The sequence below is a fragment of the Astyanax mexicanus genome, chromosome 1, assembly GCF_023375975.1.
Source record: "Astyanax mexicanus isolate ESR-SI-001 chromosome 1, AstMex3_surface, whole genome shotgun sequence".
NCBI lineage: Eukaryota > Metazoa > Chordata > Actinopteri > Characiformes > Acestrorhamphidae > Astyanax > Astyanax mexicanus.
Genome location: NC_064408.1, coordinates 120,901,300 through 120,922,183, shown reverse-complemented (window position 1 = coordinate 120,922,183; position 20,884 = coordinate 120,901,300). Strand labels below are relative to the sequence as shown.

The window sequence follows — 20,884 nt, the reverse complement described above, 5'->3', positions numbered from 1 at the left end:
AAAAATGATGAGTTTCTTTGATTTTACCAAATTGAAAACCTCTGGAATATAATCAAGAGGAAGATGGATGATCACAAACCATCAAACCAAGGAGTGAATAGCATAAAGTTATCCAAAAGCAGTGTGTAAGACTGGTGGAGGAGAACATGATGCCAAGATGCATGAAGAAAACTGTGATTAAAAACCACCAGGGTTATTCCACCAAATATTGATTTCTGAACTCTTAAAACTTTATAAATATGAACTTGATTTCGTTGCTATTATTTAAGGTCTGAAAGTTCTGCATCTTTTGTTTTATATATTTCAGCCATTTCTCATATTCTGTAAATAAATGCTCTAAATGACTATTTTTATTTGGAATTTGGGAGAAATGTTGTCTGCAGTTTATAGAATAAAACCACAATGTTCATATTACTCAAACATAAACCTATAAATAGAGAAACTGAGACAAAATCAGAGAAACTTAAGTGGTAAATTAATGTAAAATCCACATTTTACATCATTTATCTCATTCGCTATTTAGGGAATAGCACACAATTTGGGATTTGGCTTTATAATTTTAGGTAAAACAGCAACCAAACGTATTGGTTTTAATGATAAAAAATATTATCAATTTTATTTAAGTTAGTTTTTTCAGTATTTCAACAACAAAACATACAATTGTAGTACATTTCTAATTGTAGCAATAACTTCCAGCTCTAATACAGAACTTTAAAAGGAGAAACATATAATAAACATGAAACGTGAGCTGAGAAGTGGGCAGATAAGGATCACTGAGGGTTCAGGTGAAGATGTAATAATAGCAATGTGTGAGGAAAGTCAGGCGTTAGCTGCCCTGCTCTCTCTGTTTAACACCAAAGCAGAGCTGAGGATATATGAGTACAATTTCTGTTCACACAGCAGAGCCTGGATCAGCTGGTTGGACGGGTTTACAGTGGTCTTATATTATTGATTTAAAGGAAATATACACAGACTGATCCTGGATACCATGCAAAACCTGAATAACATTCAGTTAATATGTGTATTATTGAGCATTCAGTATTTTAGTCATACAAGTAAATAAATTCTGGCATAAACGTAAAACTTATTATGCGTATTAGTATTTAAATATCTTGTTATCATGAGAAATATCTTGTAATTATGATACAGTGGTTTACTGATAACTGTGGAGGAATTTTGTTCTGCTCTTCTTTACAAAATTGTTTTAATTCAGACACATTGGAGGATTTTTCAGCATAAAAGTCCTGTTTAAGATCATCCAAATCATCTCAATCATCCAGACTTTAACTGGACCCTCCAAAACCTTCATTTAGTTTTTTTTAAACCATTCAGAGGTGCTGGACTTGTTTGTGTGCTTTGGATCATTGTCTGTTGTGTTCTTTTAGGTCAGCAGTGTCTTTATCTTGATACTCTCCTATGGAGACGATCTCCTGGATGAGTTGTTCATGCCCTTTTGGAGTAATTTCTTTAGGTCGGCCGGTCACTCCTGGGAAGGTTCACCAGTGTTCCATTTGTGTTTTCTCCATTAGTGAATAATAGTGAATCACTGTGGTTCTCTGGAGTCCCAAAGCTTTAGAAATGACTTTATAACATTTTCCAGACTGATAGATGATAAATGACCTTCTTTTGTTTTCTTATCTGTTGTTGAGTTTCTTCAGATGGGGGTATACTAATAATGTGCTGCTTTTTGAGATATTTTATCTGCTTCATGTTATCAGACAGGTTCTGTTTAAAGGTCTTCTTGAAATACAGTAGGTCTCTGAGTTGTATATGGATGCTGCATATGAAACTGTTCCTCAACCTCCATTGTCTGCAGTAGCTAAGGAAAGAAAATCCTCAGAAATACGAGTTGATCAGAGAGAGACGTTAAGGCAGGGGTGTCCAAACTACGGCCCGCGGGCCATTTGCGGCCCGTTTCCTTTTTTGGAGCGGCCCGCGAGGTATTTTAGAAATAGAATGAAAGTTGGCCCACTGTTAAGCAGGTTTTTATAATGTGAGATTCAAAGTTTGAACGCTAGGTGTCAGAAACGGGCCAAAGAGTCTAAAAGCGGAGAGAATGTGCAGTTGTAGCGCAGAAAAACAGGCCAAAGGGTCTAAAAGCGGAGAGAATGCGCAGTTGTAGCGCAGAAAAATGGGCAAACGAGTCTAAAAGCGGAGAGGGTGCGCATTTCTAGCCCAGAAAAATGGGCAAAAGAGTCTAAAAGCGTAGAGGGTGTGCAGTTCTCGCGCAGAAAAACGGGCCAAAGAGTCTAAAAGCGGAGTGGGTGCGCAGTTTTAGTGCAGAAAAACGGGCAAACGAGTCTAAAAGCGGAGAGGGTGAAGTTGTAGCGCCGGAAAAGGGCTAATGAATCTTAAAGTTGCCCTAATTAAGGAGTTTAACATTAAGAGACATCATGAAATTAAACATCAATTTGAAAAGTCTTAGTTTAATTTAGTTTAACTGTGTTAGTTTAGCTGAAAGAAACGTTATCAATTCCGGTAATTTTTACCGGTGATCTAACGCAGGGATATATAGAAACACCAGAGCACAAAAATGGTCTCACGTGGCCTTCATTTATACTAGAGACCACAATTAAACACTTAAAAAAAAAATGATGGAATGTGACCTTTAAGTGATTTCTTGATACGTCCTGATAAGAGGAATTTTAGCCCATTCTTCCGTACAAAACAGCTTTATCTCTGGGATGTTGGTGGATTTCCTCACATTAGCTGCTCACTTCAGCTCCTTCCACAATTTTTTCACTAGATTAGGATCAGAACTTTGATTTGGCCCCACTTCCAAAACATATATGAACTTTATTCTTTTTTTTAATCATTCTTCGGTACAATAACTTGTGTGCATAGGGTCATTGTCCTGTTACATGACCCACCTTCTTTTGAGATTCTGTTCTGTTTAGGGAGAGACAAATCCTGTTTAAGAACATCCACAGCATCTCAATCATCCAGACTTTAACTAGATCACTCCTCCAAAACCTTCATTTAGTTTTATTTTAATCCATTCAGAGGTGAACTTGTTTGTGTGCTTTGGATCATTGTCTGTTGTGTTCTTGATCTTGGAACTCTCCCATGGAGACAGATCATCTCCTGGATGAGGTGTTCATGCCCTTTTGGAGTAATTTCTTTAGGTCGGTAAGCCGGTCACTCCTGGGAAGGTTCACCAGTGTTCCATTTGTGTTTTCTCCATTAGTGAATAATAGTGAATCTCTGTGGTTCTCTGGAGTCCCAAAGCTTTAGAAATGACTTTATAACATTTTACAGACTGAAAGATGATCAATGACTTTCTTTTGTTTTCTCATCTGTGTTTGAATTTCTTCAGATCTCAGAAAACCTTTGCAAGCCACTGTAGATACATGTTTCCTGGGATAGTATTGTAGAGAAGCACTGTGATAAAAAAAATAAAAAACGACATAACACGAATGAAAAGGACAGAACAGTTTTTATTATTTAAGTTTTTTTCACAGTACAATACTGTACAATCAGAACTCGCTCGGAGGCGCTTACGGCGTACAAATTTCTTACATTCTCCCTTTTACAGTTTGTGCTGAGAGACACCGTCCAGTCAAAATATAGCTAATCTATTAAAACACTGATGATATTAATATATATATATATCAACTATACATCTTAGGAAAGAGACCAAAACTGGTGGAATATGGCCTTTAAATCTGCCATTTAAAAACAAATGGCAAGACTAATGGAGTTCCTGACAGAAGAACATAATGCTCTATGGTGTCTAAAGGCCGAGGGCAGTGATATATTTATATACATATACGCATACATATATGATAAAGAAGTTGGCTTATAAGATCAAGTCTAGTATCTGTATTAGATTAGCGAGCGCTCTATGTTGGATGTTGGTATTTAAACAGGTTTAATCTATCAGAGTACAGAATTAACAACGTTTAACACTCGATATGATGTAAAACAGGACTTTTACTCTGAGCAGAATCTGATAAAACGCGGCTCAGTGTCTCTCAGCACTTCTATACACCCGTGGATGGAGTCAGAACGTAGAGAAAGGAGCAGCCGGCCGGTTGGGGAAGCACAGCGAAAACCATCTGTGGAGCTTGATCTAAAAAAACACCACCTTTTAGAAGATCTGCAGATTTAAAAAGAAGACAGGATACACAAGTTAAAAAAATTACTGTAGCAATTACGCATTCCCATTGGCGCAGCGACTCAGCGAGTTCTGATACATCAGCTCACAGACGCAGCCTTGTGCTGATCCACATCACCCTAGAAGTGATGAGGGGAAAGAGCGCCATCTACTGTATTCACCCAGAGAGAGCAAGGCCAACTGTGCTCTCCCAGGGCTCTGTCAGCTAATGGCAAGCTGTATGACCGGGATTCAAACCAGCACTCTCATCATCATAGTGGCAGTGCTTTAAACAGCTGAACCACTTGGCACTCTTACTTTGGCCATATTAAATGCTGTTAACATTTCTTTCCTAGGAAACTGTTAACGAGTGCGAACAATTGTGCTCTCTCGGGGCTCTGGAAGCTAACGGCAAGCTGCATGACCAGGATACAAACCAGCAATCTCCCAATCATAGTGGCAGAAGTTAAGAGTGCTAAAACATTTGGTGCCCTTACTTTGGCCATATAAAATATAAAACATTTCTTTCCTAGGAAACTGTTAATGAGTGCGAACAATTGTGCTCTCTCAGGGCTCTGGAAGCTAACGGCAAGCTTCAAACCATTCTCTACTAGGAAGATGTTGAATGAAATGGACTTGGGTTGTAGTGAAACAAGATAAAAAGTGCCCACCTTCCCTTTTAGCTGATGCTTTTAACAGACTTACAATGCAAGTGATAGGGGCATAAATGTTACCCATGCAAAGAAATTCAGTAAAGCATCCCTCATATCAGTGTATCCTTCAATGTGCATATTAACATGCATTTCATATCTGAACACTATCTGTATTTAAACCTGCCAGATTATATTCACATTTCTCTCTAAAGGGCTTTTTACACTTAAAATGTATGGGGGGGGGGTGTACATAGTGATATCAATGCTAAAATCCACAGCTCTGGAAAAAATGAAGAGACCACTTCAGTTTCTGAATCAGTTTCTCTGATTTTGTTATTTATAGGTTTTTGTTTGAGTAAAATTAACATTGTTGTTTTATTCTATAAACTACAGACAACATTTCTCGCAAATTCTAAATAAAAATATGGTCATTTAGAGCATTTATTTACAGAAAATGAGAAATGGCTGAAATAACAAAAAAGATGCAGAGCTTTCAGACCGCAAATAATGTAAAGAAAACAAGTTCATATTCATAAAGTTTAGTTTAGAGTTTAGAAATCAATATTTGGTGGAATAACCCTGGTTTTTAATCACAGTTTAATCACTCCTCCACCAGTCTTAGACACTGCTTTTGGATACCTTTATGTTTTATACTCTTGGTGCAAAAATTTAAGCAGTTCAGTTTGGTGGTTTGATGGCTTGTGATCATCCATCTTCCTCTTGATTATATTCCAGAGGTTTTCAATGTGGTAAAATCAAAGAAACTCACCATTTTTTGGATATCTTTTATTTTTTCCAGAGCTGTATATATGCAAAAAAAATAATTTTGTATCTGGACAGAATCTGGATCTACTTTGATCAGATTTCGTGGCGTTTTCTGTCGTTAACATGCTTTTTATATCAATGTTAGGCTTTTTTTGTTTTTGAGAATAACTAAACCCCATTCTTACCCCAGTGCTGCTCCTCCTCCTGCTGCCTCTAAATCCTCCCCGCCTCCTTCAGTTTCCCCACCAGATCCTCCACCGTCTCCACCTTCACTCCAGCCTGCCTCTGCGCAGGCTCCTCCACCCGCAGCACCTCCAGCCGGGAGGTCAGGTCCACGCCCAGCTCTCCGGGCTTCACGCTGGCAATCTTCTTCTTCTTAGCTTTCTGTGGAGCAACAGAAACACCTCTTATTAGCTTTTAGTTCTCTATGAAGTCGTAACTAGGGCCCTATGAAGTCGTAACTAGGGCCCTATGAAGTCGTAACTAGGGCCCTATGAAGTCGTAACTAGGGCCCTATGAAGTCGTAACTAGGGCCCTATGAAGTCGTAACTAGGGCCCTATGAAGTCGTAACTAGGGCCCTATGAAGTCGTAACTAGGGCCCTATGAAGTCGTAACTAGGGCCCTATGAAGTCGTAACTAGGGCCCTATGAAGTCGTAACTAGGGCCCTATGAAGTCGTAACTAGGGCCCTATGAAGTCGTAACTAGGGCCCTATGAAGTCGTAACTAGGGCCCTATGAAGTCGTAACTAGGGCCCTATGAAGTCGTAACTAAGGCCCTATGAAGTCGTAACTAGGGCCCTATGAAGTCGTAACTAGGGCCCTATGAAGTCGTAACTAGGGCCCTATGAAGTCGTAACTAGGGCCCTTTGAAGTCGTAACTAGGGTCCTATTAAGTCGTAACTAGGGTCCTATTAAGTCGTAAGTAGTCGTAACTAGACCCCTATGAAGTCGTAAATAGTCGTAACTAGGGCCCTATATAGTCGTAACTAGGGCCCTATATAGTCGTAACTAGGGCCCTATTAAGTCGTAAGTAGTCGTAACTAGACCCCTATGAAGTCGTAAATAGTCGTAACTAGGGCCCTATATAGTCGTAACTAGGGCCCTATGAAGTCGTAACTAGGGCCCTATGAAGTCGTAACTAGGGCCCTATGAAGTCGTAACTAGGGTCCTATTAAGTCGTAAGTAGTCGTAACTAGGGCCCTATATAGTCGTAACTAGGGCCCTATATAGTCGTAACTAGGGCCCTATTAAGTCGTAACTAGGGCCCTATGAAGTCGTAACTAGGGCCCTATGAAGTCGTAACTAGGGCCCTATGAAGTCGTAACTAGGGCCCTATGAAGTCGTAACTAGGGCCCTATGAAGTCGTAACTAGGGCCCTATGAAGTCGTAACTAGGGCCCTATGAAGTCGTAACTAGGGCCCTTTGAAGTCGTAACTAGGGCCCTTTGAAGTCGTAACTAGGGCCCTTTGAAGTCGTAACTAGGGCCCTTTGAAGTCGTAACTAGGGCCCTTTGAAGTCGTAACTAGGGCCCTTTGAAGTCGTTACTAGGGCCCTATTAAGTCGTTACTAGGGCCCTATTAAGTCGTTACTAGGGCCCTATTAAGTCGTTACTAGGGCCCTATTAAGTCGTTACTAGGGCCCTATTAAGTCGTTACTAGGGCCCTATTAAGTCGTTACTAGGGCCCTATTAAGTCGTTACTAGGGCCCTATTAAGTCGTTACTAGGGCCCTATTAAGTCGTAACTAGTCGTAACTAGGGCCCTATGAATTCGTAACTAGGGCCCTATGAAGTCGTAGCTAGTCGTAACTAGGGCCCTATGAAGTCGTAACTAGTCGTAACTAGGGCCCTATAAACTCGTAACTAGGCCTCTATAAAGTTACAACTAGTTACGACTGCATAGGACCCTAGTTACGACACATAGTGTGAACCCGGCATTAGTCTTGGTGCCAGACCCCACAGAACCTCCTCAATACTATTAATATAGACTCAGTATTAAAGAACTGTACCATGATGTTGGGCAGTGTGGCGTATCTGGGTGTATTGAGGCGAAGGTCAGCCGTCACCACCGCTGGCATATTAATCTTAATGGTCTCCAGTCCACCGTCGATCTCACGGATCACCTTAATTTTATCACCATCGATTGTGACCTCCGATGCAAACGTGCCCTGTGTATACAGAACAAACCAAAAAAAAAAACAGTCAATACTGTAAAATATGATCACACTATTTTATAAAATAATAATAATTATAATAATAATAAAAAACATAATATAATAGATGTATTACACACAGAGTGATCCATTTTAAGTGTTTATTTCTTTTGCTTTTTTTTTTTTTTTTACTGTTTTTATCAAAAGAAAAAAAAAATCACATGGTTCTCACGGTTTCCCATTATATATCTACTAGAGACAGATTATATTATCAATTATTTTACTTTAATCCTGGATATATGGAGATATATGGAGTGCATTATTATTAGTATCATGACATTCTGGATCATTGACTTCTGTTACAAATCTGATAAAATTCTTGTGTTTTTGAATATTTCAATTAGGGGTGTGCCATATCATATCATATATGCAATAATCAAATTAGTTTTCTTGCAATAGGGTATTCTTGAAATACTTTTTTTTTATTTTTTTTTAGTTCATTACTTTGTCAAATGAAACGATGTGATATTATTTTAGGGTCAAATTGTCAACCCACACTGCCAAAAGTACCAATTGCTCTATATTCTAATTTTCTGAGACACTGATTTGATTTTTGTTTTTTTTTGGCTGTAAGCCAAAAACATCAACAATAAAATAAACAAATGCGTAAAATAGATCCCTCTGTGTTTAATACATCTATATAATACATGAGTTTCACATTTTCAACCAAATTACTGAAATAAAAGTAACTTTTCAATGATATTCTATTTTTTTAGATGCTCTAGTATTCAATAATAATTAATCAATAATGAATAATTATGATAAATTATATTATTCTCATTTTAACCCTCCTGTTATTTATGTTACAGGTCAAATTGACCCGTCTTTAAGTCTGAAGATCTAGGAAAAATAGTGTTTTTTTTTTTTCTTTAATATAAAACTTCTTCTGTTTTCCTTAATTAGTTTAATCAACATATAATATGAAAATGTTTCATCTCACACATTTGCAACAATCACCCCCTGCAAAAACTAAAACTAAAAGAAAATTGCAATGCAATGTTAGTTAAAACTATTGTTTTATTTGCTGGTCTTTCAAAAGTAATAAAAGTAGTGAAAAAAAAAAAAACTAATAATCCTAATTAAACCATTACCTGTTACAGGTGAGGAACACCACTATACTAAATATTGACCATATTCATAATAGTTAGCAATAAAGTGAGTCATTAAATATTCGCACTGCTTGTTAGGATTTGTTTCAGATATCTTTTGCATAATTAAACATGCACCAGGTCAATTTGACCCAGGAATACCACTGCTGTTCCTGATAAATGAACATAGGAGGGCTAAATATCCAACATAAATCGAACAAAAAGTACAAAAAGGCACAGTTTTAAAACAAAGTTGATATATACACGCTCACTGATGTTGATGGTCTCTCCTTGTTAAGTAAGTTTAATCATATCTGTCAAGTTTTAGATTTAAAAATAAGGGATATTTTACTCTGTCCGCTTAAAGCCGTCCCACCAGCCCAACGAAGGTTCAGTATCTCTTACATTTTAAGACAGGTTTACAAAAAATCTCAAATAACCACATGTGAACCACTTACACACTACAATTAGATTATCAGAATCTGAAATGTTGTGGACATTCCTGCATATGTCATTCTTTTAATACAGCCAAATTAAAAACCCCTTTCTATATATTTTTTTAAAAAGTTAAGATTTCATGTCTTTTTGGTATAAATGCACTCTTTTATATGATATATTTTTGAACAAAGGGTGCACAAATTCAGCAAAATGAATCTTTTGATCACTCCACCCCTGATCAGTTTAGTTAATTTCGTCACAAGATGTAATTTTTTTTATTTTAAAAGGTTTAATCTGTGTGTTTTATTTTGGAGTTTTTTTAAGCAGCTATCAGAAAAATCTCATCACAGTTTCCATGATTAGCCTATACCGTTACCTTTCTTTTAGAAAAATCGCTGAATATCCATGTATGTTTTAACATCAGCAGCTCCGAATAGCTGCCTGAACTCACAGCGACTGGGGGGGGGGCTTCCCCACACTGACCCTCCTTTGCAAGCTGATTGGCTGTTTCTCCTGAAAGGCGGGACTTTCTCCTTGAACCGCCTCCACGATTGGTTAAGAGACACAGAGCGGTCAGTGCCCTGTCTCCTCAATAATATATATATTTTTAATTGTAATATAATACAGGAAATTTACGGGAAAATACTAATACGGGAGGACGGCGAGAAAGAGGAGTAAAATACGGTAGTTTCCCGGCCAAAACGGGAGACTTGACAGGTATGAGTTTAATAGGCAATATTGAGGTAATGCAGCTGTTGGAGAAAGATCAAATAAATAAAGTGAAGCTGCACCCTGACCTCTGCTGGATAAGCTGTATTATGACACTCAAAAAAACATCTTTATCTTAATCCTGAACTTTCAGACACTGGTCAAAGATCACCAACTAATCACATCACACTCCAACACTCAGTGACACAGATAATACTGAGACACAAACAGATCTCAAATGATTCTTCAATGTAGCTCCTCTTGTTTAGATTAGACAGTTTTTTTTCTCAGTCAGCTTTATGAGGTAGAGTCACCTGGAATTCAGGCTAATTTCAGTTAACAACTACTCAACTAAATAAAGAAGTGACAAAGTATTTTCAAGTCCAGTCACCTCAAAGACCGTCAAAAACATGACGAAACTGGCACTCATCAGAAGAGCACTAGACTAGATAGCGGCAAATACTGCCGACAGCGCTACACTGAGTAACCCTGAGTGTTCCGGTAAGCCAGGGTGATAATACGGTTCATACCATGTAGCTTATTTTAACACAGTAAACACGCACAGATTACAGTCCAATATACTCATCTCTGAACTGCAAAGAACTAGCGTTTAGCACGGTTAGCGGCTAATGCTGCTTCAGCAGTGCTAGCCGGGGTTATCAGCAGGCTACAGGCTGATAATACTCAAATCTGAAGGATGAAAGAACTAGCGCTTAGCGTGGTTAGCAGCTAATGCTAATACTGCTGGAGAACTGGACTGAAACTCCTTTTTAACTCTGTACTTCAGCAGAGTGGCTTTTTGTGCACTTAAAGTGCACTTTATAGTGTGGGAATATATAACAAATATGGGAAATCACCATTTCACCATTATTCAGCATTATTAACTATAACTAAGCGAAAACCTTATCAAAATCACAGCATTTTCAGATCCTACACATGTATTTTGTCATATAAAAGTACAGCCAGATATTTCTATTCAGAGCTGCAATTAATGATTATTTCAGTGGTCGACTAATCTGCCGATTATTATTTTTCGATTAATCGATTAGTCAGCGGTTAACTTCACCATGCCCTCCCTCTCTGCTTGCTGTGGGTACTGCTTCTGTTTCTAGCTTTCAATATTGGTTCAAAATGATAGAAAAAGCTGAACATGGTTTTTAAAATGCCCTTTAAATGTCCAGAACATTGCACTTTGAATGTGAAAGGTGCTGATATTTAGTGAGGAAATGTGAAATCTCTTGATAGACGCAGGTAGAGTTACCCGTCTATAACGTTCTGTTTTTGTCTTATTTTAGCATAGTGTCGTAGTAATTTGTATAGTGCTACTTATTGATGCTTAGTTGACAAACAATTTTGATTATATCGACTAATCATTGCAGCCTTATTTCTATTATATTTATATCAAAAGGAATTAGTGTTAATTTCCAAATATTTTATATTTGGGGGTTAAATGGATGATCACGCACCATGTGGCCTCAGTTGCTCGATCCTGCCGCTTTGCGCTTTACAACATCGGAAAAATTCGACCGTTTCTGACGCAACAGGCCACCCAACTCCTGGTACAAGCTGTGGTAATCTCACGCCTCGACTACTGCAATGCCCTGCTAACTGGCCTCCCGGCCTGTGTAGTAAAACCACTACAGATGATCCAGAACGCAGCAGCACGTCTGGTCTTCAACCAGCCAAAACGGGCACATGTCACCCCGCTGCTCATTGAGCTCCATTGGCTACCAGTTGATGCTCACATCAAATTCAAAGCTCTTACAATCGCCTACAAGGTGATACAGAACAGGCTCCTTCCTACCTGCACTCGCTCCTGAAGGCTTACGCTACCTCCCGGCCGCTGCGCTCCTCCAATGAACGTCGCCTCACTTTACCAAACAAACATTCACACAAAGCAATCCAGACTGTTCTCATACAGAGTTCCCCAATGGTGGAAAAAAACTACCTTCTACTACCAGATCAGGAGAATCTCTCGCTATCTTTAAGAAACTCCTGAAGACAGAGCTCTTCAAAGAGCACCTACTCTCCTAACACCTCTAACTAACTACCTTCTACTACCAGATCAGGAGAATCTCTCACTATCTTTAATAAACTCCTGAAGACAGAGCTCTTTAAAGAGCACTTACTCTCCTAACACCTCTAACAAACTAACTAATTCTAACCTCATTTCCTTCTTCCTCTTCTCTACTCCTCTATCCCATTATTTCCCTCTGACCTCCTTAAGGCCCTATCTATAGATGCTTTATTTTTAACTTCTATTATTTTTGTACTTAACCTCTTTTATTTGCACTTCAATATTGTAAGTCGCTTTGGACAAAAGCATAATGTAATGTAATGTAATGTAAATGATGAAGCTCAAATTCTTATTTTTTTCCCTTATTATTATTTCAGAAGGGTACATATTCCCAAGAGTATGTGTATGTGTGTGGAAACTATAAGAAAACCTATGAAATCACAGATGAACCTGAGGCCAGTCCAAAAGGGCTGCAGTCATCTGACCCGTCTGATTACAGTCGTCATCAATAGCCTGCAGACACAAAACACACAGTTTCTATATATTAGATCAGCTCTGACTCTATAAACCCAAACCCACAGTATATACAGATCAGCTTTAAACACAGAAAAATAAAACAAAATTAATATATTACGACCAGTAATTTAATACCTATTTCCAGAGAACACACACAATCATACACCTATAAACCATGCAACCATGCTGTAAAGCCCATTAACAGGTAATAAAATAAATTAAGAGGATATTAAATATAAAGGCTTCGATATAAAAAAGGTCATTTGTTTAATTTAATCTAAATTAACTCTTATAAAAGGTCAATACTTTCCTTTACACTGCTCTGATTTCCTCTTCCAATGACTTGTGTGTGTTTTTGCTTCCCTGTTTAATTTAAGTGTTATATGGAAATACTAATAACCAGATAAAGATAAGATAAAGCTTTTAAATCAGGGTTAATATTAATAAAGCACTTTAATTTATATTGTGTTACAGAACAGTCGTTTATTTTGGTTTTGGTTTATTTTTTGCATACATTTTCTTAAAATTCATTAAAACAATAATTATGATATTTTATAATTGATTAGCTATAATAGTTTTAACATAGTTAAAACTTAACATACTTATTGTAAAGTTAAATTAACTTATGAAAGAATGTCTTAACTAATTATTATATTATTTTAACACTAGTTAAAACATGATTAAATCATTACAACAACATTACAAAAGCAGATGTTGAGACATGTCTCTCCAAACCATCACTGATTGGTGGAAACTTCACACTAGACCTCGAGCAGTTTGGACTGTGTGTCTCTCCACTCTTCCTCCAGACTCTGGTTCCTTGATTTACTTTAAATGAAATGTAAAATTTACTGATGATCAGTGATGGTTTGGAGAGACATGTCATCTGCTGGTGTTGATCCACTGTGTTTTATTATCAAGTCTAAAGTCAGTGCAGTTTTGTTTTCCCACAAAATCTTACAGCACTTCATGCTTCTCTCTGCTACTGACAACTTTATGGAGATGCGGATTTCATTTTCCAGCAGGATTTGGCACACTGCCCACACTGCTAAAAGTACCAATTGGTCTTATATAATATTCAAATTTTCTGAGACACTGATTTTTGGGTTTTCATTGGCTGTAGGCCATAATCATCATCATAATAAACTCGCTGGGATCACTGAATCAATTTAAAACTTTTAGTTTCTAATCACCATCAGAAAGCCTGTGACTGTTTTAAATGACTTTTTTTTTTAATCTTTTTTCTTATTTTAATTTTTAAATTTATTTGATAATTTTTTTTTTATTATTATTACTTTTATATTTTATTTTATTTTTATATATTAAATTTTCATTCTTGTTCCTAGTTCTATTATTCATTTCATCACTTCTTATAATTTGTTACATTTTACTTTACTTTTACTATTATCTACTTAGTTATTTTATATTTTATACATGTTTTATTTTTTGTGGTTCAAATTTTTTATTTTAGAATTTTCTGTTTAAATATATATTTTTATTAAATGTTGATTTAAAATGAGTACTTCTTTTATTTTGTATTATTATTTTACTTCTTATTATTTTTACATTTATTATTAAATGTGTTCAATCCCTTTGATGTTATAAATGCTCGGCAACATTGTAAATGATGGTCACCCTCAATGTTTTTCCCCCGCTGGGTGAAAATAAAGGTTGATTGATTGATTAAAAACACTAGTCTAATTCATTGATGTTGGTAAAAATTGTATTGTGAATCGAATAACCTTTAATCAGGCATTTGATTAAAATGGCTTTTTAAAAGGGATTATAAGCATGAATTCAGCTAAAACTGGAAGTATCTGCGCTGCAAAACTGTGCTTGACTGAGGTGCACAGCTTTCCACACCTGCGTTTACAAGCACGTGCCCAGCCATGTGGATGGAGGCCATGCGGTCACCTCCTGTTTACTGCTGCCATCAACCCCACATCATTTACTTACTTAAATCCAGGTGGAGACTTTTATTTTTTGGGCCAGGCAGTGTATTATAAGTGTATTATATGGTACCTGTTTCCCGAGGATGACGAGGGATGCCTCCTCTTTCTTGGCCAGAGCTGCGAGGATCTTGGACACCTGCAGGGGTCCGAGTGTGTCGTAGTCTTTTCCAGAAACTTCCACGTGAATCCCGCGGTCTGCTCCCATAGCCAGAGCTGTACGAATGGTCTCCTGTGTTGAAACATATATTTTAATTTTTTAGATCTTTACACATCTCTGCTGGATTTTCTCAATCAGCTTTATGAGGTAGCATCACCTGGAATTCAGGTATTCAGTTAACAGCTGTGCTGAACTCATCAAGAGTTAATAACTTGAATTTCTTGTCTCTTAATAAAGTGTTTGAGAGCATCAGTTAAAGTAAAGTAGTGAAGAGGTAGAGTTACAGGTATACAGTGAATAGTGAATATTTGAGTAATGCTCTAATCCAGATTATGAGAAGCAAGAACTACTCAACTAAATAAAGAATAAAATGACTGAGAAAAAAAAAAGATCAGTCAGTCTAAAACATAAAGCTCTTTGAATGCATCAATGATGATGAAACTGGCACTCATCAGGACTGCCTCAGGAAAGGAAGAGCAAGAGTTTCCTCTGATGTACAGGGTAAGTTCCTGTACAATAGAGTTACCAGCCTCAGAAAACAATTCTCGAAATATGTAGCTGAGTAAATTTTACATTTTTATTGTATAATTTATCACACACACTAGTGTAATAAACTATCATAATACAGCCATTTTAGATAACTATTTTAGAGACAATGTTTTATAAATTGAATTTTATTTTAGCAATGCTGTCTATTATTATTATTATTATTATTATTATTATTATTATGGCAAGAACTACTCAACTAAAGAAAAAAAGTACTTTAAGACGAAATGAAAATCAGGCAATAAGACAAATTTCAAGAACTTTAAAATTATCCTCAAGTGCAGTCACTGCAGAGACCATCAAAAACAATATGATTAAACTGGCACTAATCAGGACTGCACAGAAAAAGAAGAGCCAGAGTTTACTCTGTTGCACAGGATAAGTTTATTAGGAGTTACCAGCCTCAGAGACCACAAGATGTGTCCAAAACTCAAACATTCAAACGGCTCATAGAAGCAAACGATTCCTGACACCGAACTCTTTCATCTGATTTACAGAAAACGGATGGATTTTTCTTTTTTGGCGTTTGAAGTGTCTATAGTGTTTATAAGGGAAGTCGAGACCCAATAGGAAATACAAAAGCACTCAAAAAGTGAGTTTTGCTTCATATATATCTATTTAAGAATATTCAAATTAATATCTAAGGAAAGCTTTTGTAAATTGGGCCTCTATTATGTATAACCAGCACCTCAACTCAACACACAAACATCTACAGCTCCCCCTGCAGGACTGCCCGTTACCTGCACTTGCTGAGGTCCACAGCTGACCGCCACCACCTCCTTCACCAGCTTCTTCTCCTTCAGCCGGACGGCCTCCTCCACCGCGATCTCACAGAACGGGTTCATCGAGTGTTTCACGCCATCTGTGACCACTCCAGTGTTATCAGGCTTCACTCGGATCTGACAGAGAGAGATTGAAAGAGTAAAATAAGTGTGTGTATATATATATATATATTTTTTTTTTTAAGTTACGATCTGCCCTGGGACTTTTATTATGAAGACAACAATGGCAAGCTAGCTTTTTCTGAGCTGTTTTGGCCGCCAGGTGCAGTTCTGGGCAACTTGATTTTGGAAGGAAGGAGATGCAGAAGGAAGAAAGGAAGGATATGCGGAAGAAAAGGAGAAACTACTGAAGGAAGCTTGTGTGAAAGGAAGTGAGGAAGGAAGAAAGTGCAAAAGTAAGGAAGGAAGAGGGTGCAGAAAGAAGAACGGAAGAAGAAAGGAAGAAGATGCAGAAAGAAGGAAGGGAGGGAGTTAGTGTGAAAGACAGTAAGGAAAGAAGAAGGTGCAAAAGTAAGGAAGAAAGAAGGTGCAGAAAGAAGGAAGGAAAAAGGTGCCGAAAGTAGGAAGGAAGGAAGGAAGGAAGAAGGTGCAGAAAGAAGGAAAGAAGGAAGGTGCCGAAAGAAGGAAGGAAAAATGTGCAGAAAGAAGGAATAAAGGAAGGTAGTGTCGAAGAAAGGAAGGAAGGAAGAAGGTGCAGAAAGAAGGAGGGAAGAAGAAAGGAAGAAGATGCAGAAAGAAGGAAGGGAGGGAGTTAGTGCGAAAGACAGTAAGGAAAGAAGAAGGTGCAAAAGTAAGGAAGAAAGAAGGTGCAGAAAGAAGGAAGGAAAAAGGTGCCGAAAGTAGGAAGGAAGGAAGGAAGAAGATGCAGAAAGAAGGAAGGGAGGGAGTTAGTGCGAAAGACAGTAAGGAAAGAAGAAGGTGCAAAAGTAAGGAAGAAAGAAGGTGCAGAAAGAAGGAAGGAAAAAGGTGCCGAAAGTAGGAAGGAAGGAAGAAGATGCAGAAAGAAGGAAGGGAGGGAGTTAGTGCGAAAGACAGTAAGGAAAGAAGAAGGTGCAAAAGTAAGGAAGAAAGAAGGTGCAGAAAGAAGGAAGGAAAAAGGTGCCGAAAGTAGGAAGGAAGGAAGGAAGAAGGTGCAGAAAGAAGGAAGGTGCCGAAAGAAGGAAGGAAAAATGTGCAGAAAGAAGGAATAAAGGAAGGTAGTGTCGAAGAAAGGAAGGAAGGAAGAAGGTGCAGAAAGAAGAAAGAAGGAAAGTGCAGAAAGAAGAAAGAAGGAAAGTGCAGAAAGAAGGAAGGAAGAAAGGAAGCGCAGAAGGACGGAAAAGGGGAAATAAAGTGCAGAAGGATGAAAGTGTGGAAGAAAGTGTGCAAGTATGAAATAAAGGAAGTTTGGAAGTGCAGAGGGAAAAAAGTGCGGAAGGAAGAAAGTATGGAATTGTGGAAGTGCATAAGAAAGTGCAGAAGGAAGTCCACAGTTTGAATAACATTCCTGCCAACAGTCAGACCCAACACTGCTGCTTGGTCGAGGGTCCAGACTGGCTCTCGCTCTCTCGCTTTCTCGTGATTGAGTGTGTTAATTGGTGAGTAGGTGGTGAACAGTTTGAGAGGAAGAGGGCAGAAATCGTCTCAGGTCAGACTACTATACAATACACTTCATCAGCTGACAGGATCCAGATCAAACAGGAGAGATCTGATCCTGGCCTGGAAAAAAACAATCAATCAATACAGCTATAGTGCAAGGGTCCGGACTGTTCATCATGAAGAAATTTTATTATCAGGTGCTATTCAGATAACACTATTTAGTTAGTTAGTTTGTAGTAACCTCTCAGACCTTCTAGTCTGCTGTTCGTATAGGTACATAGTAGTGCTGTGCAGTGCATATAAATTCAATTTGGTTGCTTCTAATTAATTTATTTAACTTGAATGGGTGTTTTAATGTGATTTATAAAAAGGAGCACGGAGCAGCTGCCAAAGGGAATCTCAGTAGACAGTCTGCCTGTTCCCCAGTGACCCTAAATGCCCTTATGTATTCTGAAGGTTAGTAGTAGTAGTGTAGTAGTGTAGTAGTAGTAGTAATAGTAATAAGCTTCATATGGAAGCTAAACATCAGAATGCATTACAAATGAATGCAAAATACAGACAGAAGAAAAAGGAGATCTATTTATGTGCTGTAAATAGGTGGACAGACAGACAGCTGGCTTAGTAGGTAGGTAGACAGGTAGATAGAAGAAAAAGGAGATCTATTTATGTGCTGTAAATAGGTGGACAGACAGACAGCTAGCTTGGTAGGCAGTTAGACAGAAGAAAAAGGAGATTTATTTATGTGCTGTAAATAGGTGGATGGACAGACAGCTAGCTTAGTTGGTAGGTAGACAGGGAGACAGACAAATATAAAAAGAAGATCTATTTATGTTCTGTGAATAGGAGGACAGACAGACAGCTAGCTCACTAGGTAGGGAGTCAGGGAGACAGAAAAATGTAGGTCTACTTATTTGCTGTAAATAGGTGGACAGACAGACAGACAGAGCTATACAGCTCAGTAGGTAGTAAGACAGGGAGACAGACAGAGAGACAGACAGACAGAAAAAGTAGATATATTTATTTGTTGTAAATAGAAGAACAGACAGACAGCCAGCTCAGTAGGTAGGAAGACAGGGAGACAGACATACAGATAGCTAGCTAGATAGATAGCTATACAGCTCAGTATGTAGGTAGGAGACAGACAAACAGACAGACAGACAGACAGACAGACAGACAGAAGTGAAGTATGAATGAGTCAGGTTGAGATTTAAGGCCTGAATAAATTAATCAGTTGTGGGTTTTCAGTAATCAGATGAATGAGAAGAGTATTTAGGGTATTTGAGAGTGAGTTTAGTGTAGTTTAAACCTGTCTATCTGACAGTAAACTGTCTGTCGCTCCGTGCTGACCTTGGTGTGTGAGTGTAAACCTGTTTCAGCGGCTAACTCCCCCTGAACCCCCGCATTAAACCCCCGGTAAACCCGCGCTCCGCCCCCGCGCTGAGACCCCCGGGGACCGACCGGGCTCTTACCTTCACGGCGTAGTCGATGACCCGCTTCACCCCGACCAGAACCCGCGCTGCCATCGCTGCGGCTAACGGCTAACAGCTAACAGCTAACCACCAGCAGCCGGAGCCTTATCGCTGTGACACCGCGGGGCGGGACCAGCCGAGCACGCCTGCCCCTCCAGCCAATCATATTACAGAACCAGCGCAGCCCAGCCAATCAGCTAGCGAGCTGGCAGCAGCCGGTTATCGCATGTGTTCCCCGCATGCGCGCTCTGACTGAAACAAAGCTCTGAGAAAGTGGGTTAAAGGTTAAATTAAAGTGACTGACTGACTCTGACCTAATAATAATCATTTACCAATACCATGCTCTATATATAACTGTATATAACAGTCTATTTTGCTGTGTGTAGGTATATTTTAAGTAAAATGAACATTGTTGTTTTATTCCATAAACTACAGACATTTCTCCCAAATTCCAAATAAAAAATATTGTCATTTAGAGCATTTATCTGCAGAAAATGAGAAATGGCTGAAATAACAAAAAAAAAAGATGCAGAGCTTTCAGACCTCAAATAATACAAAGAAAAAAACAAGAAAACAAGTTCCTATTCAGTAAGATTTAAGACTTCAGAAATCAATGTTTGGTGGAATAACCCTGGTTTTTGATCACAGTTTTAAACATGCATCTTGGCATCATGTTCTCCTCCACCAGTCTTACACACTGCTTTTGGATAACTTCATGCTTTACACTCCTGGTGCAAAAATTCAAGCAGTTCAGTTTGGTGATTTGATGGTTTGTGATCATCCATCTTCCTCTTGATTATATTCCAGAGGTTTTCAATTTGGTAAAATCAAAGAAACTAGTCATTTTTAAGTGCTCTCTTATTTTTTTTCCAGAACTGCATGTATGTATATATATATATATATATATATATATATATATATATATATCCCTAAAAACAACAAAACATAAAAAAACAATAAAGTAAAAATAATTTAATATAACTTAATGTTATACAGCCACCCACCACTCTAAAGCTCAGCTCACTTACGGTCACTTAACCATTTTAAACTTATAGTTTCTGATCACATTTTTTCATAACTTTTAATTGTTGTATTTTCGTTCTTATGATCTTAGTTAATTATTTTATTTCATTTTTATAATTGTATTATTATTATTATTATTATCATTATTATTATTTATTTTTATATAAAAAAAAAACATTTACATTTACACGTGTTTACTATCACGTCACCAAAGCTGGAATGTAAAGCAATAATAAAACTGTATGAACAGCAGTAAAATGAGGGAATGGCGCCACCAGCTGGGCTTAGTGAGAATTACAGAGACTCTACTCTAGATCATCTGTTCACAACACTGATAAATACAAACTAATTACAACACGCTAAAATGCTTATTTAACTTTGATGTATTTAATTAAATTGTTCATGGGATTCTTTTGTATGTGTACATATATTTAATTTAGAATTGCTGTTTTTTTGTAATAAAAGCAATACATAAAATAAGTCGAAACTAATAATCTAATAATAAATTTAAAACTTAAAAAAGCATTAAAAAACTTTTCCCCATTTCTATAGATTATTCCAATATAATTTATCTATATATAAAATAAACAATGTGCACATATATATTACTTTACACTTATTTTATCTTATATATTCATTACTTAGTAAATGTATTGATTTAAAATTAAACCCTGCCCTCTTATTAGTCTGGCCACGCCTTGTCACGTGACCCAAGTGTTTGTTCCCGTGATCAGCTCTCACTTTCACACACACACACACACTCTCTCTCTCTCTCTCTCTCTCTCTCTCTCTCTCTCTCTCTCTCTCTAACTCTGCTGGAGCTGGAGGCAGATGGAGGTGTTGGAGCGGAATCTGGAAACTTTAGTGAGGTAAATCCTCTGTTCA

The 20,884-nt window shown here is 37.7% G+C and overlaps 2 protein-coding genes across 3 annotated transcripts in view; one reads left to right on the top strand and one right to left on the bottom strand.

Annotated features, from left to right (window-relative positions):
* Positions 1-3,417: 3,417 nt before the first annotated feature.
* etfb (electron transfer flavoprotein subunit beta) lies at positions 3,418-19,110 on the bottom strand. Of its 2 annotated transcripts, none has more exons than XM_022673931.2 (7): positions 18,977-19,110; positions 15,888-16,046; positions 14,515-14,673; positions 12,427-12,489; positions 7,522-7,680; positions 5,700-5,898; positions 3,418-4,099 (listed from the first exon to the last, which is right to left on the bottom strand). In XM_022673931.2, exons 1-6 carry the CDS (start codon positions 19,028-19,030, stop codon positions 5,728-5,730), a joined length of 765 nt encoding a protein of 254 aa, XP_022529652.1. In that variant the 5' UTR covers positions 19,031-19,110; the 3' UTR covers positions 3,418-4,099; positions 5,700-5,727. The 2 variants fall into 2 exon arrangements, with proteins under 2 accessions (XP_022529652.1, XP_022529653.1); XM_022673932.2 differs by having other exon boundaries at positions 3,418-4,072.
* Positions 19,111-20,830: 1,720 nt separating this feature from the next.
* The window catches only part of LOC103030628 (upstream stimulatory factor 2), a 55,404-nt gene continuing 55,350 nt past the window's right edge, over positions 20,831-20,884 (top strand). The window contains exon 1 of the mRNA XM_049478105.1: positions 20,831-20,868. Within this exon, the coding sequence (XP_049334062.1) occupies positions 20,831-20,868 (38 nt within the window). The remainder of the gene's footprint in view (positions 20,869-20,884) is intronic.